The sequence below is a fragment of the Aedes aegypti genome, chromosome 1 (genome assembly GCF_002204515.2).
Source record: "Aedes aegypti strain LVP_AGWG chromosome 1, AaegL5.0 Primary Assembly, whole genome shotgun sequence".
Taxonomy (NCBI): Eukaryota; Metazoa; Arthropoda; class Insecta; order Diptera; family Culicidae; genus Aedes; species Aedes aegypti.
The window spans coordinates 181,064,853-181,083,279 of record NC_035107.1 but is presented as its reverse complement, the minus strand read 5'-3'; the positions used below and the strand labels follow the sequence as shown (position 1 = coordinate 181,083,279).

At 37.1% G+C, this 18,427-nt stretch overlaps 1 protein-coding gene across 5 annotated transcripts in view; it reads right to left on the bottom strand.

The window, feature by feature from the left end:
• Nucleotides 1-337: 337 nt before the first annotated feature.
• LOC5566202 (lateral signaling target protein 2 homolog) overlaps nucleotides 338-18,427 on the bottom strand; it is a 62,345-nt gene continuing 44,255 nt past the window's right edge. For all 5 annotated transcript variants that reach the window (XM_021854528.1, XM_021854535.1, XM_021854549.1 and 2 more), the window contains 3 exons: nucleotides 16,652-16,792; nucleotides 8,668-10,397; nucleotides 338-2,207 (listed from right to left, as the gene is read on the bottom strand). In XM_021854528.1, the coding sequence (XP_021710220.1) occupies nucleotides 1,343-2,207; nucleotides 8,668-10,397; nucleotides 16,652-16,792 (2,736 nt within the window). In that variant the 3' untranslated portion in view covers nucleotides 338-1,342. The remainder of the gene's footprint in view (nucleotides 2,208-8,667; nucleotides 10,398-16,651; nucleotides 16,793-18,427) is intronic.

Below are 18,427 nucleotides of genomic sequence, written 5' to 3'. Positions count from 1 at the left end.
AACCCTTAACAGTTTACGGATAGATCCAGGAATATTTCGACAAATTGTTAATCAAAATTTAGTTTGAATTAAGGCATTAGACATTAAAACATGATATGCTTCGAAAATTAGAATTAGTACTCAAACTTTTGCAAGTGTATATACGTATTAGATACTATAATCAAACCTTCATGAGTAGATATTGAAGGGACCATCTATTCATGGAAATATCGATTCATGGAACAGGAATCGTTTGGAAAGTTGTTTCGAGGGACCATGATATTTCGCTTCTAGTATGGTTCCATGAGCCGATCTCCAGTCTTGGAACATCGACTCATGGAGGTTTAATTGTATTGTCAAATGTATTCGAATAGTTGTGATGGTCATAATGTAAACTGGAAATATTCAAGTGAACACATTAATTATGCAATTCTTACGAAGTTCGTAGTACAGTGAAACCTCCATGACTCGATGTTCCATGACTCGATATCGACTCATGGAACCATACTGAAAGCAAAATTTCATGGTTACTATGACCATCCCCTCAAACAGTTTTCCAAGGCATTTGTTTCCACGCCTCGATATTTCCATGAGTCGATGGTCCTTTCAGATATCGACTCATGGAGGTTTGACTGTAAAGCAAGTTACAAGCATACCAGATTCGTTTTGCATAGGTTTTCACAAATGTTTCCTGAATTTTTCACATTTTCTACGATTAATGATCGATGAATTCAGAGCTGATTGGAAAAATTTGAACAAACGATACAAGATGGGTTTCAATTTTCAGTCAGGACTTTGTAGAGGGACCGTAAAAAACACAATCAAAGCTAATCTTACAATCTAACATTTGTCACCTTCACAAACGGTTATAATTGCAACAGAAGCTATTTGTTTTAAGTGTAGAACATCTTATATTTTACATAATCAAAAAATAAAACCAAAAAAATATGTAAGCGAAAACTTTAAAGAATAAGTTAAATCAATGTAAATAGAAGTACATTTTCTTTTTAGTTTTTGCAATGATTTTTTTTTTTTTGAGTTTTCTTTGGGCAATATGATCCCGGTCACCTTTTTTTTAAATAAAGCATTCTTGTGATTACCACTGATAAAAAGAATCGGGTACTCTGGTTTATACAAATCCTTCAGAAAAAAAATTGGATAGCTTTGAAAAGAGATGCGTAAATTTCAGTAAAAACATGATTTGATAATTTTACTTCGTCTTATGTTTTGTAAAATACAAATAAAACAGACATGTTACATTTTAGTAAAAACAAATACCTCACAGTAAGAAAAGAACTCGTCACGTGAAAAATTCAACAATAGTTAACTAAAAAGAATTGAGTTTTTTCAGCGCTGCTAATCTCTAGGTCCCCACTTCACGAACATAACAATCTCGACAAACCCGCACCGCCTTAGTCAATCCGTATTTGGGAAGTGGTGCAGAGGCGCTCGAGCATACGCCACAGAAAACCCCACCACAATTCCGACAGTGATGTCGCCTCCTGAATGGTGTAAATGAAGAGGCACACGCCATGCAACGTGGCGCATCTCCATCTGGAATCCAACGGGGAGGTGCCTCCGGCATGCGGCGTTCTTCAGCAGATGTTCCATTCACTGGACTGTTCGGACTAGATCGACTTCGTCCGTACTCGCCTTTGGACCCAATTGCACTGTGTCTTCGGTGGCTATCACGTAAATTGGAATCTGTGGCTCCACCATTGTTTTCGACCACAATCGACGTTTCACTTAAACTAACACTTCGTTCTTGGACATTCCTACTGGAGCTAGAGCCACCACCGGTAACAACCGAAACAGAAACATTAACTGTCACACCTCCACTCTCTGCAGTAGTCATCATAGTGCGCGGAGCAGAAGAAGCTCGTATGGGAGAAGTGCCCGGAGATCCAAAAACAGAGTCATGCGGATCTTCTGGATTTACTTCCTCTGCTGAATAAATGCTTTGACTCGACCCTCCACTGTTTTGACCGGGAGTTATTACATCCTGTTCGCTAGCACGAAATTCAAACAAATCCGTTGGGTCTGGTTCCTTTGGTTTATCACTTGACGTCGGTGCTAACTCTGGTGGCTCTTCCGGTTCCGGAGGTGATGAATTTATAATGAACACACTTTTTAGCATTTGGCGTAGGTCGGCAGCAAAATTGGTTTGTAATTGATCGGCGACTCCTGCTATACAGACAAAGAGTCTATGCAGAAGGTTTTCAGTAGTTCTGGAAAAAAGATAGCAAACGTTAAAAACTTTACATAGAAAATTAATCGATATTGAATAAGAGGCTGTCTAGCAAAGAACAGAAGCATATTCTCAAAAGTTTAAAAAAAGTACTTGAACAAACAAAGTAGCATATGGGCTAAATTTTTCGACAAAAAAAGTTGTTTTCAAAAGTAAATTGATTGTTTATCAATAGTTTTAATATTAAAACGGCGAGTTGAATTTTATATTAATCTGCTTAGTGTGGAATCATATTTGAGTAACTATTGCATAGTATTTATCTCCATTTCGTCAAAAATCAATGAAGCCTGGAACTACTATGGGAAAAAAGGGCCCGGCCCTAAAACCGCATGATTAAGGCTAATTGAACAAAAAAATTGAGCCTCCCAATTACACTTACGCACCTATCCTTCCATGAGGGACGCTAATTGGAATCGCGGAAACAGTATATATGGGATAAGGTTCATTGATGTCATGAAGACATCATAGTAAGCTTTCCTGTTTAAGTGCGTAAAACACAAATACCGAATCGAATTGTGGCTCACATGTTCACTTATAGAACAAATATTTAATTGAAAACTTTAAACACTTACGTAGGTAATTTATACTAGCAGAACTGCGCTCACTGGATCTACTGGAGAAAAATCCAGTGAATCGTAGATCTACACACGATTGTATAACATTTTGCGGTAATCCACTTCGCGGTATACCATTTCGCGGTTTGTCATTTCGCGGTACGACATTTCGCAGTTAGTACCATTTGGCGGCATGTCAATTCGCGGTCAGTACCATTTCGCGATGTACTGTTTCGCGGTTTGGACCGAGAAGTTTCATCTATCCTAACAGAGCAATTTGAGGGGCTGCCTGTGTTCAAAAGAAGGGTAAATCACCGATGAAAATATTATAAGTGATAATGCCAACAATTTTCAGTGCAACTCGTAGGAAAAACCACACCGCGAAATGGTATGGACCGCGAAACGACATACCGCGAAATGGTACTAACTGCAAGACGGTAAACCGCAAAATGATACAAACCGCGAAATGGTACACCGCGAAATGGTTGACCGCGGAATGGTTTACCGCGAAATGTTGGACAACCCTACACACACTTCGTTGTTTCCACTTTTGGTGAATTGGGACAAAATTGTCCTTGCTCCAAGTGATCTCACAATTGCTTGCCACTTTCCTTACAGGACATTTACCACACAATTCCCTTCACGGGAAGAGTGGACGTCTGGCTATTTGGAAAGAAGTATATCAAACAATATAGTATGTTACACTGATGGCTCCCTTCTTGAAGGTAGAGCTGGTGCAGGAGTATATTCTCGTGAGCTAAGGCTGAATCAGTTTTACTCACTTGGTAGAAACTGCACCGTTTTTCAGGCGGAAATATTTGCTCTTATGTGTGGAGTGCAATCAGCACTTCAACAGCGCGTAATGGGTAAAGTCATATACTTCTGTTCAGATAGTCAAGCTGCTATAAAAGCTCTCGCTTCGGCCAACTCAAGGTCGAAGCTTGTTATCGCATTTCGAACTCAAATTGAGGAACTGAATTCAGTCAACTCTGTAAACCTTGTATGGGTACCTGGCCATTCTTCCATCGCTGGAAATGAATTGGCTGATGAGTTAGCTCGCGATGGAGCATCGCATGACTTCATTGGCCCTAAGCCGGCTATTCCAATTTCGAAGTGCTTGGGCGGCAACTCAGCACAAGCAATATTGGAATAGTTTGGAGTCATGTCGTCAAACAAAATTGTACATTACTGAGCCATCTCCAAGGGTGGCGAAGTATTTAACAAATCTGTCAAAGCAGAATTGCAGTCTCTTGGTCAGAGCGTTGACAGGCCACTGCCGACTCAACTATCACATGGCAAATATTCAGCGTGCTGACTCATTTGTGTGTGATAGTTGTGACTCCGATTATGGATCTTCGTATCACCTGATATGCAACTGTCCAGTTTTTTCGCAAATGCGATTCCAATTACTTGGTAAACACTTATTAAGTGAAACTGAATTCAGAAGCCTGAATCTTCAGGACATTCTGTTATTCTTAACCCGCTGTGGTAATGAGCTATAGGCTCTCTTTACGCTCATGCGTTTGCAGTGTCCCTTCCCTTTCCTCTCCCATCGGGTAGATGATGAAATAGGCTCAAATATGGCACAAATCTCCCAACTGGTGGGGAACGTGCCTTTGGAGCCGGCCTTCTGATACCTGATATATATCTATGCAAAACATTGCACCATCCTGAATCCTCAGACTAAGGAACTATTTCGACAACTCTAGCGCGATCTAGAACTGTCACAAGCTGGAAAAGTAAACAAAAACAAAGTACGCCTCTCCGTTTTCTCATGTGATGTAAATTTTCACTCCTGGAATTTAAGGTTTTTATGACTAAAACCATCAAACATCTATTTAACTGCGTAGCACATCATATCTTTAAAGTATTTATGATAAGTAGACGGAAATTGAAAGTATTATTATGTTCTAATTTCGTAGAACAAATTATTTGAAGATGTTGATTCTTTGGGGGTAAAATGAACCACTCAAGATGGGGGTAATATGAACACCATTGCAGGGTGAATACTACTAGATTTTATTTCAGATGGCGAGAGTTTTCCGGAGAAAATACAAAGACATACATGGACAGCCATCCAAATGGTCGCGGCTAAACGTTCCATCGATTCCGGATTGTCCATGAGATATGCATTGAACATGCACCAGATGCCGAACATCATGCCGCAACCCGTTCGATTTCAAAGGTGTTCATTTTACCCCCACTACATGTTCATTTAACCCCCAGTATATGTTCATATTACCCCCATTGTATGTTCATTTTACCCCCAAGTATATGTTCATATTACCCCCGTTACATGTTCATTTTACCCACATGTTTGGAACATTGACTCTGTGGAAAGAAATTTTCAAAATTATAATAATGTTGATAAAATTCTAATTCCATCACAAGTTTTCAACTATTTACATTGCATAAACATCCTTCTTCGATTCTAAGCAATTGAAAAAGAATCTGACAGCTTCATAAGCAAGAAAACATGAAAATTGCTTAGGGTGTTCATTTTACCCCCAGTTCCCCTACACGACATGTACAGCATGTGGCTTCCTTTTTTAAATAGCAAGGTACATTAAAGTGATGCAAATTTCGAAATGTTGGCACCCCTGTTTAAACGATTTTTATTATGATAAATAGCATCCTCCCAAAATTTTGAATAATTCGGAAGAAATTTGAAGTTTATATGGAGATTAGTATGGCAAACGTCAACCTTTTGTGTTCAGTCCTCAATCTCTTCGTTATAATATTTTATGAAAAAGTGAACAAATTCTTCTCGTGTTAAATCTTTCAACAACTTTGTCGAAGACCACATTTCGATTGGACGTCAGGATGAATTGTTATTCATCATCATAAAGTGGGTTTACATGCAGCATGCTTCACCAACTGTTCGACAGGCAACATTGGAGCCCCTGGCGAAGAGGATAGATCAAAGTAATCCAGGCTATTATGTTCTACAGCAAAAAAAGCAGTGTTGCTCTGAAAGTAATTGATTGATGATCTCAGCATTGTTTAGACTTTGTTAGCAATAATAACAAATTATCCTAACGGAGTGCTTCGGAGAGCCCAAGCAAGACGGTTCGTTTTCGGGACGCCGGGAGTTCGTTTTTGTTTTTCGATTCGCTCGTTTGCTGGGCGGTGCTTCGGAAAGCCAAAGCAAGACGATTCGTTTTCGGGACGCCGAGAAGTTTTACGATTCGCGTTGTGTGAGTGCGAAAAGATATCCGTGTTCAGTCGAGGATGGATTACCAACTGGTGAGCTCGTTTCATGCTTATAATGACGCATTTTTTCGCGACAGCGTTAATTTTATGTAATTTTCAAACAAACTATGTATGGTTCGTCACTACAAGTGTCGGCATCATTCATGTTTCATTTAAAATATATACAAATATTTTTTCTTTTGTCGCCGTAACTAAAAACATCTTTTGAATGGTTCGACTTAACGGATGTTGACGTATTTTTTAAACCTTCTACCAAACATTTCTCGAGACAAAATGCAAAACTAGCTTTAAGTTTCATGGATCGTATCACTGATAAATGGTGACTCCCAGATCTTTTCCTCCCTCACAATTAAACATCCTTCCCGTGGTTTTTTGTTGAGATGCAGAGGTATTCTCGGTCTCTAGAAGCAACAATCATTACACCCTAACATTCCTTCCCCATCCCAACTGACGGTAAGGAGTTGGCCGGCGCCGTTATTGATCAATGATATTAGATCTGCTAAAATTGCACTTCGAGAATAAGCGGAAACTCTCATCTCTTATTCATTTGGATCGTAGTGCAATTCTTACCAGTTCCGATTAATCACGGAGTAGCAGGCATTGACATGTACAGTCAGTCTATGCTATGCTAATAATAACAAATTATCCTTACGCCCCATCAAAATTTGCCCTTCGTCAAAGTTGAAGCTGGGAAAATTTCACATGAGAAGAGTTTGTTCTCTTTTCCATAGATTGTTATGACAAGCAGTTAGAGGACTGAACACAAAAGGGTTGTCTTTTCCATAGTAAATTGCATAGAAACTTCAAATAACGTATGTACAATCAAATTTCTTCTAAATCACTTCAAATTTTAGGAGAATGATTGAATCATAGTTGACACCGGGACAATGATTTTAATCATAATTGCCTTTGGGAGCAAAAACATCAAAATTTGCATCAGTCTAATGTGCACCCTTTGTTTGTGACATTTTTATCAATGTTTTTCAATTATTTCGAATTCTAATGAACAACAATAAATTTATATGACGAACACAAATTTCAAACTAAAAAATCAACATTACTACGTGAATATTGTTAAAACAACATTTCAAGCGTATGCTAGAATAAGGGAGTAAGTAACATTATCGATTTCACTTCGTCAATCCTCTCTTCAGTGAATAAAGGTGACAAGATGCCAGTTTGTTACCACTTTCCCGGGTAGAGGTGAATAACAAAATAATGGTAGAATAAGAACAAATTTTGCAATCATATCTAGTTTAACCATTATTATGTTATTAATATATGACATAAATATCTCATCAATAGCAAAACATACAATCATAGCAAAATTTGTCATTGGAATGTTATACTTGAAAGTCATGTAATAACTAACCAATAACAAAATATACTATCATGGTAAAATTTGTTATTTGTGCAAAAATACTAAAAAACATTAAATATCTAAAGAATAACAAACATCGCCAGTAAACAGTAAATTATGTTATTATTTTGATATTTTAAAACATTTTTTTTTAAATAATTCATGAGAACAAACCAACATCATATTTTGCCATAATAGCTCATTTTACTATTCGTTTGATATTCATTGAAGATTCAAAAAGCAAACGTTTTTAGCAGGGAAGCAAAAATTTTATTTTTCAATCATGCTAAATTAAGATATTGAAGTCAAAGAACTAAAATCACCATTATTTTGATCTACTTTTTAATAGCTTATTAAGTTATTATTTTGTTATCAATATCTAAATAATAACATATTTTGTTATTCACGGTTGCCTATATTTTTGCTATTATTTTGTTATTACAATGGCAAAATATGTTATTATTTAGTTTTTATGCCATACAAACTTAGTTATTATTTTTGTTATTTTATCTCTTATTTCAAACAAACAAAGAACAAATTTTGCTATTCAAACATTCTATTTTAATAGGAAATTTTGTTATTCTTTTGCTATTCTCCTCTACCCGAGTTAACACATCAGGACGCTTGAAAGGGTTGCAATCTAGTACACAGATGTAAAAAATGCCAACAAACTTGTATTTTGACACAATAATAGTGAATTCATCTTGATATGATCTCTGATACCCTCAAGTGGTAAGGAAAACATTGTATACGTAACTCGTTGCAAAACTCGATTTTTACAGCACTCGTCGTAATTATCCAACTCGGCAAGCCTCTTTGCATAAATGAAGACTCGTTGTGTCAAAATCATCATTATACAACTTGTTGCGTAAACTACTATTACAATCAAAGCAAAATTATTCCTAAACGCAAAAGGACATATTAGATCAGACTATTTAGCCTTCCATCTCTCTCTCTCTCTCTCTGGCGTTACGTTCCCACTGGAACAGAGCCTGCTTCTCAGCTTAGTGTTCTTATGAGCACTTCCACAGTTATTAACTGAGAGCTTACTATGCCAATGACCATTTTTGCATGCGTATATCGTGTGGCAGGTACGATGATACTCTATGCCCTGGGAAGTCGAGAACATTTCCAACCCGAAAAGATCCTCGACCGGTGGGATTCGAACCTACGACCCTCAGCATGGTCTTGCTGAATAGCTGCGCGTTTACCGCTACGGCTATCTGGGCCCCACTTAGCCTTCCATGTGTGACCTCAAAAATGGCCCTAATGCCCCTAATGGGTTAAAATAAAACACTGCAAAAATCACTTACTTGAATTTAATCCTTCCGGCTGCTCTAATGGCCATGGCCACGTCCTGTGAGGATTCACCGGTTGTGCTACTAGTACTGCTGCATTCACTTTGATTGCCAGACGACGGTGATGTATCACAGTTGGAGTATGTCTTAGATGAGGTGCCTTGATTACTAGGTACGATGACTGAAGCAGATGCACTCGCCTTATGATGTTTTGAGTTATATTTTCGGCTCGATGTAGCCGACATAATACTTCCACTAGATCGACGATGTCGGTGATGGTGCTGCTGTTTGTGAGTACGATATGGCTTTCCAGCAGATTGTGATGTGCCAGCACTGGAACCAGGGTCCATTAATTGTTGATTCGATAGATTGTTATCACTATCCTCGTCATCTTCCTCGTTATCATATTCGTCTATTTCTCCTTCTTCTGAAGATTCGCATGCACTACGACTTGTAATCGGCCGTTCCGTATCTAATTCTGGAGAGTTATCTACGCTTGGGTTGGCAGTGCCAAGTCCAGAATCCGCAAGTTTCTGGTTAGTCTCTGACAATATCTGTTCTATCCGAGCATTTGAAGAGGTTCCCAGCTTCAGCTCTTCGTCCGTTGCGATAAAACTATCGGTTAAGGGCGCTTCATTCGTCTGCAGTAGGTTACCGAAGTTTGTATTTGGAATCAAATATCCTGATGCACAATCTGTCGTCACTAGACTGTCTTTCAATACATTACTAGGATCATCATCGTCGTCATTTTCGGATACATCATCCTCCACGTCCGCATGTAATCGATTACTATCTATAATACGGTTACTATAAAAACTACTGTTCCGATTGTCCCGAGTTTCCGATTCATGCCGCAGTTCATCGTTTGGAGAATCGTCTACACGGCTATCACTATTATCACTATTATTACTAGTATTAACATTGGTTGTAACGATAACAACGTGGTCTTCCTGTGGCAAGACATCGCTGCTATCATTTTCGTTTGCATCACAGATTAATTCTTCCTTCAGACTAATTTCCTCGTTGGTGCACAACAGCTTTTCCAACTGATAGAGCTCATGCTTGGTCAGCGTCCGAAGAAGATCTCGCATTTTGATCAATAGCTTTCGAAATGGTCGAAACATTTCTGAAATGTTATCTGCTGGTTGATCCATGTTTAGGGGTCCGTCCTTGAATATAACTAACCCGGCGACGATTGCTAACCGTGGAATGGAAAACATCAACGCCGGGTCATACGAATCCACCTGTTCCTGTTCAAGAAGTCCAATTTTAAGAGCCCGTTGCAATGTTTCGGAAAAAAGCACACATATGAGCTCCTGCATCTCGTACTCCTGCTTCGATTTGACTTGTACCATTGCACTGACGTATAGCAATTCAAATTCCGCAAACAAGCGATCGAAGATTTTCAAACTTTCATACAACTGTTCCGTCGCGGCATCGTTTATATCCAACCGCAGTGTCAAACTGTTGGGTGTGTTGTTCCGAAGGCATTGCTCTCGCAGCAAGTTTCGAACATTGTCCAAACTTTTCGTAACGGCTTTTGCTAGTGGTCGCATTACCCCACTCTCCACTTCACGATTCATGATAGATGATCCGGCCGCGAGACATTCTGCACCAAACCATAACTGTCCAGCCAAACTTTCCTGTAGAACCTCCTCTGGAAATTTGGCGCGGAAAGCTCGCGGCGCCCGATCGTCACCCAGAAGCTCGTCCATAATTTGATTGGTAATCGCCAGAACGCGGTCCTAAAATGTAGAGCAAAGTGTGTTTTCATTATTTCATTGTAGGGGTTTATGTGCAGTAGAGTTTTGAGCATTTCCAGTCCGCATCAAAGGGAAAACATATTAAAATACATCCATTCTTTTGACATTATTTCCACATTGTTCAACTTTGAGGATTTGTAGCTCTTAAAATTATGGATAGATTTCAATAATTCTTGCATATATCTAAGTTGTATATGTTCGTAGCATATGTGCAAAACAAAAAAGTTGGTTGAATAGCGAAAAATATGTGTCCTTTAAAACAAAGAAGGGGCTACTTTGGACACTTTTAAAAATCAATGAGATTTGATAAAAAAAAAATGATTTTTTTCTCACAAATTTCAAACTATTCTATAGATTATTGTACATTATGATGTTACAAAACGTTTTTTCATCGATAAACATAATTTCGCAAATTTTTAAGCATTCTTAACACTTTTCTGCGAAACATGCTATTCATATCAGTGGCGACCCGAAACCTCACTTTCTACCTGTTCTACGGCTCTAAAAATGACTATTTCGAGAAATTTAGATTAAAAATCAAAAAGTTTATTATTGAAATAGTCCTTTCTAACAAATCTGTACTCTTTACATGCACAATTGTTGCTGAAATTCAAGGATTTCTATTCGTGGAACAGGTAGATTTGAGGTTAGGGAATCGCCACTGATTCATATTTTTAGTTTGTAACTTAAAGTTTATTTCCTTTTAAATAGAGCTGTCAGCTATGAATGCTTGGCTGTTTGAGAGGATAAAAAAGAATGATGTTAGTACCAAGTACTGCGATGATTAACTAGTTTTGTACAAAAACATTCGCTATGATTCTCAATGTTATGTATATGATTGATATGTAGAAGGATTTCATTTATTCCTGTAATTAAACATAATTTTTATTTAAAGCGCAATTTTTGAAGTTTAAGAATATTTTTTCGCAAGATCGTAAAACAATTAAAATTTTGCTAATGCTAGAAACACTTTGGTTCTCAATAGTTTTGAGATTGCATAAGAGCAGTTCATTTGTAGCAGATGAATGCTGCAATTGCTTTGCACTGCAAATCCATGTAAAATATGGCCAAAAATATTTTTTTTTAAGATTTTGTTGTAAGTTTACTGTTTATATGTAAGAAATATATATTTTGTATAGTCATACACTATTTTGAATCTTTCGTTCCTTTTTCTGTGTTGTAAAATGTACAAATCAGAACTTTGAAATAAAATAAGAGTAGTAAAATCATTACCTTTGATCAATTATTTTTACAAAACAACAACTTTCAACACAAATTTATCAAAATGTCTATGAAACATGACCGGTCGATAGTTTTGTTGTGCTCCCAACAAGTTTGCACGATATGCCAATTATTTAAACAATGTTTACATAGCAAATGTTTTGTACCTTGCGAATATTTGTTCGGACTTTTTTGATATATATTATTGTATATCCTGTTATTGTTGATGTTGTTCCAAAAAATATGCATGCCTGGTTGTAGAGAAAATATTGGTTAATAAAAGTGCTGAAGACACAAAATGGCTCAGATCAATATTTATGCTGCAAATAATTTCAAAAAGAGAGTGTCCGACCGTCCGACGGTCAGCTAACTGTACAAATTGTTAAAAGAAACTTCTTTCACCGTTAGACAAACTAATGGAGCAATCCTCTATGGCATTTTTCTGAATGAATCAATGTAGGGGGAGATCCCCCAGTACCGGACACTTAAGCCACTAAATTCATAATTCGAAAAATATTGTGTTACCCATTTATGATAAATATTATCATTTTTATAGTGTACAAAAATAAATTTGAAAATATAAATATGAATTTTGACATTGAGTTTTGATGATGTATTTTAGTACCAAATTGATCGATCTTGAAAGGTGGCACCCAATACCGGACACGATCTGGAAATGCCTCGAATTCTGTAAATTTGAACATCATTGAATGTGTACACTATAGAAATAGTTTATAATTACCAATTCAATGTAATTGCAACATTTACAAAAATAATTTGAGTTTTTCTTAGTTTGCAAGATGCCTATCAAAAACCTCTTTCATATATGATGAAAAATAGCACATTTTACGATGTTGTTATGAATGTTCATTCTTCTCAATTGTATTGCATGTTTGATACCATGGTCGACGGAACCCATGAAAAATGAAAGTATTTTGAGACACTCATGCAATAATTACAAAGATATCATATAACAAATCAAGCTGTCCGAAACTGAGGGACAGGAGGTGCTTAACCAAAATTGTAATTTGTCCATATTTACTTCAATTATGGTACAAAATACATTCATACTATCAAATTAGGATTGTGTTCGATCATGCTTGCGGGATCCAAAGTATTTTTTCATATTCAAAATAATTACTAAATAGGCTCAAAATTAAGAAAATACGTCAATTTTTTAAAGATTTTCAAACTTTTCTACTTTTTTAAAAAGGGATGCATATTTCAAGGATGTGTTATTCTACGCAAACATTAGTCTACACAATAGCTTTCTTTTCTACTACTACACCATCTTGATTGGACCATGATTTCTCAATGTTTCGACTTTGTCCGGTATTGGGTGCTGTCCGGCACTGGGGGATCTCCCCCTATGGTTTCTGAAAAAAATCTACGACCAACCCTGTATATGTTCTGGGCCATATTGACGTCAGCATTCCTGGAAGTAATTCTTGAGAAGCTTTTGGAACATCCATATCATATAATTCTTGAAAAATCTTTGGAACAATTTGTGGAGGAATCGAATGTACCGTAGAGGAATTCACGGCTACGCCGTCTTGGAGCGATTCAAACGAGTTTTATTTTAACCCATCATTTGACCACGGGGATTGTGCCTTTTTCAGGGGAAAATTATTTATCGTTTTTGTCTAGTTCTATGTTTGTTCTATGTCTGAAATTTCGTTGGTTCACTCGGAAGCAGTGTTTGGATTTTGATCGGAATAAGCCGTTTTAACCATATTCGGAGAGCGTAACAGTTTGCGAACCATAACAGTTCGTGGCACATCGCATTCAGAGAGCCCTATGAATGTAAACATTCACTCTCTAGTCTGGTTCGTGGCACGAGAGCGTTCAAGAGCAGCAACTCTCATAGACTGCAACAGTATCGAGCCATTCGGGTAATTTATGTTTAGCATAGAATTGGTGATAACTTTCATATTTTCTTTCATATTAGCTTTTACAACCTAATTATAATCTATTGGACCATTGAACATCTCTTTGGTTGCAAACATAGCTCAGAAAATAAAAAATATTCGCCACTGTTTCTTGATCAGAATGAATGTGAGTCATCGAATGTTACAAGTGTTGACACACAGTGCTCGGCGCCAAACAGTGGGTGGTGTGTGTCTATCTTGTTTTCGTTTATGGTTGCCATGCGTGTTGTATGAATGCAGGCGAATAAATTGGATGAAATTATGACTCGTGTGTCAATGATCGTAAAATTTTCCAAAGCCTCAACTCAACGATTTCTTTTTTTGCAAACCAGAGGAATTCAACGCTACCTCCAGTAATTTTCACAAAGATCCAAAAAGCTCTGAAAAATTTCCTTGATTACCTGGAAACATCCCTGGATGAATTACTGTAACATTTTTTTAAAGACATCCTTGGGAAATTTTTCAAATCAATTTGGAAGAATTACTGAAAGAATTTTTAATTCTTGAAGAACGGTAATGTTGGAGGGAAACCTAGGAAAGTCTATGGACAAATTTCTGGAGAATTTAGGACTTCCTTGAAAAACGTATGAAACGATCTTTTGACGTATTCATAATAAAATCTTCGTAGTAATTTCTGTAATTCCTGTAATTAATTCATATATATATATATATATATATATATATATATATATATATATATATATATATATATATATATATATATATATATATATATATATATATATATATATATATATTCAAAATTGAATTCTTATCTAAAACGAAATTCCAGGAAGAATTTCTTAGAAAGTTCAAAATCACTAAACAAACCCCTAAAGAGATCTTCGGAGTAATATGTTAAAGAAAACTACAGTAAGATATGTACAGTATTACTTGTCGTCCGTGCAGCATTTAAACGCGTTTAGTTTGCGTTCCAGTTCAAACCTTTGAACGAGGGATCAAGTAGGCTTGAACAATGAGCAGTTCAAAAATTTGAACCCATACGAGCTAAAAACTGAACGTAAAATGAAAACTGTCTTCATGGTAGATAAACGACATATTTGAATGCGGAAGTTTAACAAAGATGTTAGGAAACTTTAATGGTTCCATATATTTGTAATGCCATGAATTCAATGTGTTCTGATGTTTTTATGGTTTTCAGCTTCGTTGTGCATTTTGAAGTGGGCCCGTTCACTTCTCCGTTCTCCGTTCTCGAGCAGGTGCAGAATCTTGAACGAGAGTTCAATGCTTACTAGGTTCTCGTGCAAAATTAGAACGCGTTCAGTTCACTTTTAGCTCGCGTACAGTTCAAAATGCATCACTGATTGTCGTAATGTCACGAGGAATTGAAAAAATAGTCTTAGAAATATTCCTTAGAGAAATGTCTGTTCAAATGAGAAATCAAACTCTCATGTTGTGGTTCCTGTTGGATTTATATTTGTATTCAATCTGGGAAAACCTGGAAATATACGAGAATTTTAAATTCTGTAAATGAGTGTCTACAGCTTTCTTAGTCTTGTAATAACGACTAGCTTAAAAAAGAGCGGGCTAGAAGCAAAGGGGTGTCAGTTACCAAATCCTAATTTTAAGTAAATCTCCTTTGAGTTTTTTCAGCAATGTTTTATTCTAAGAATTATGTTTTTTCTGTTGCTTGGAAAAAAAAACTTTAAAAATATTGTTACAAAGCTTGGAAACAGAAGACTTTTTTTACTATTTCCAACTCAAAACCGACCAAAATGTTATTTACACCTTTTTGCGTTTGAGCCCCTCATATATAGTCACTTTCCATTTCCAGCCTAAGATTCCATAGGGTTAATTTTTTTAGCTTCAATGTGTACACGTTTATCCTATCCAGTGTTGTTCAGACTCATTTCCCCGAAAATAACATTTTGCGAACTACGAAGCCACGAACTACTACAACCATGCTCTATCCTCCTAAGATAGAAAAGCAGATGGTTAAGCTTGAGTACTGCACACAAAATCGATCAATTTTGATTCCAGAGAGCCACAATTCAAGTTTCGGTGAAATGAAATGAGTGAGTGAGTGAGTGCGAATCATTTCACCGAAACTTGAATTGCGGCCCACCGAGATCGAAACTGTCGGATCCCATGTGCAACACTCAAGCCCAACCACTTCCCCCTCCATCTCAGGAATACAACGCACAGTTATAACAGTTCATGGATTCACAATTCGAATTTCGGGGAAATGAGTCTGGTCAACACTGGTCCTATCCATGGTCTCGAACGTGGACGCGCCTCTGACCCCAAGGGAAGATGTCCAATACGAAACATGAATGTGACCGTATCAATATGAGTGTTAACCTTTCATTATTTTTTCAAAAAGGTCTCTCTTGAAATATTTATACAACATCGGCTTGTTCATCGGCCACCCTGTAGCAGATTCTAGGTACCCTGAGGGATGTGCCCAAATCGGAACACCTCCCGAGCCATATAAATTTGGGTGTCAACCATTAGAGTTCGTCAAGACGATGTCCCTCGAGATATTTACAAGATCTCATGTTACAATGGCCACCCTGTAGCAGCTTTCCGGGCGTCCTCGGGGATGTGGACAACACAGAACATAGTATCAAATTATATGGTTTCGAAAGCGATATTAGATTATTTGTAGGCCTCCGAATAACACTGGTTAGGGATTGACCTTTGATTATGTAAGGGGTCATGGGGGAGGGGGGTTTAATATTTCCTACTGCAACATGCCATAATTTGTTTTTCTATTTCCATGTAGCAAATGGGGGGAAAGCACTAAAGTTACGCAAATAACTGCTTTTATGTCGTCCTGAAAATCATAAAGTTTGATATGCATATTGACATAATTTAAAAAGAGAAACAAATAATCATTTCTCTGAAACCCTTTTCGCGGAAATGGCCATTTTTGCGTCGGATTGATCTGATTTTTGCATCCATATTCCGATTATTTCTGGTTTACAGAAAAAAATAAAACGGATCAAAGATTGAGCTCTTTAATTTTATTAAATGTAGAGTTAATTGATATTAGAAAACCAACTTACACTAATCTTGTTATATTCTACTATTTTAAAAATCTTATTCAAAATCATGCTAGTTTACCTGTCCTTGTCGTAACCGTCCAACTAGCCGAGTGCATCTAACTGGTTCTGCCCGACCATCGAAGCTATCCAACTCGCTGGCAACGGCGGTTAGCGCTCTATCTGCGTGGTAGAATCTGGCCAACAGTGACTTATCATCAGCCTAAAACGAGTAAAAAGTGAAGAAAAGTACTAATTAGTTAACAATACAATCAGTATTGAGTGTTATATCTCAACCTCAAAGGTGATAACGTCGTTATCGGCACCACAATCAGAGATAGGGGTATCAGGGGAGCGGACCATTTGGCATAATTACCATTTGGCATAACCAGAACTATATCCTATCCTTCAAATGGTGCCTGTTCTTGATGAAACAATATTCTTAATATCCTTTTCTTGCCTTATTGCGTTATGCTAAATGACCTTATGCCAAATGACCCAGATACGAGTATCGGGTAGAGTTACCATCTGTACCGATTTAGCGAGACATGTCTTGATTTATTTTGTAAGTGTCCAACACACCCGCAGTAATTTGCCGATCTATTTAAAATGTATGAAATGTCCTGATTTGCTTAGCCCTAGCAGATGGTATCCCTAATAAAAGATTAAAAAAATATCGACTTAAACCAGCCTAAAATGCAAGTCGATTTCCGCTTTTTTGCTGCACATCCCAACATTACGTTTTCCTTAAGCGTCATACTGTCCCGATAACCCCTATTGGTGTGCATATAGTATGCGATGATGAACACTCGGTAGCGGTCTGTATGCTTCTCAGAATCATTCGTTGAACACTTATTGACTTTTCGTGGTTGCTTACATTGCTTATCAGCTACTGTGTGTACAAAATCTAATAAAGCGTCCTATTACTCATCGGAAAACAAAATAAGGAGCTTGATGCGCAGATCGTTTAAAATTGTAATAAAAAAAACTATCTAGGGTAAGTGTACCAGTTATGGCCATAGTGGCTCACTATTTCGCCATACGTGTTAATTTGAGTAATTCCACATTTCAAAAGGTTTTGTGTGTTTCAGCAGTTAGATATACGATATAACTTGATGTTGAAACATTCGAAAATATTAAAAATGAGAAAATTTTGGAAATTGTACATTTGGCCAAATAGGGAACCACTATGGCCATAACTGGTACACTTTCCCTATACAGGAAATTTTTTAGGCATTATTATAAATTTATGACCTTCCTAGAACATCAAACGTAGCCTTTTATAAAATTTGTATTTGCTTTTTTAGCACTGAATTTTTCGCGCATTCGAGAATTCATTGCATTTTTATGATTCGAAATTATCTTGAATACACCTTTGGCATGTTTTGACGTTTTTCTTGAATTTTATCTGGCCAAGGTGTATACAATCTCAAGTATACATTAGTGTCAAGCTGAAGAAACTAGACATACAAGAAAAATGTTTAAATTGATGTGAAGTGTAAAATAAGGGCTCCTGTAAAAATAAACTAATTTCATGTATTTTCACACGATTATTTGAAATTAAGTCCAAGTGGAAAATGGGGGGTGTCAGGAGTTGATGGAATTTTCACGCTTGTCCAGGGCGACGAGGATGGGATCCAAAATCGAGGGTTCTATGCCCACGTGGTATAAGAACGACCCCTACGCAGCTCTATAACCACTTTCCACCGGTGTGCTTCATTTATTAATTTTTAACCGTTGAGATTGCACTGAAACAGAATCGAAAGTAAAATGTTCACGCACTGACATAGCATAACGGCCGAAACAAACAAAAAATATTTGCAGGAAACCACTTTCCATCATAATCATTTTTCTCAGC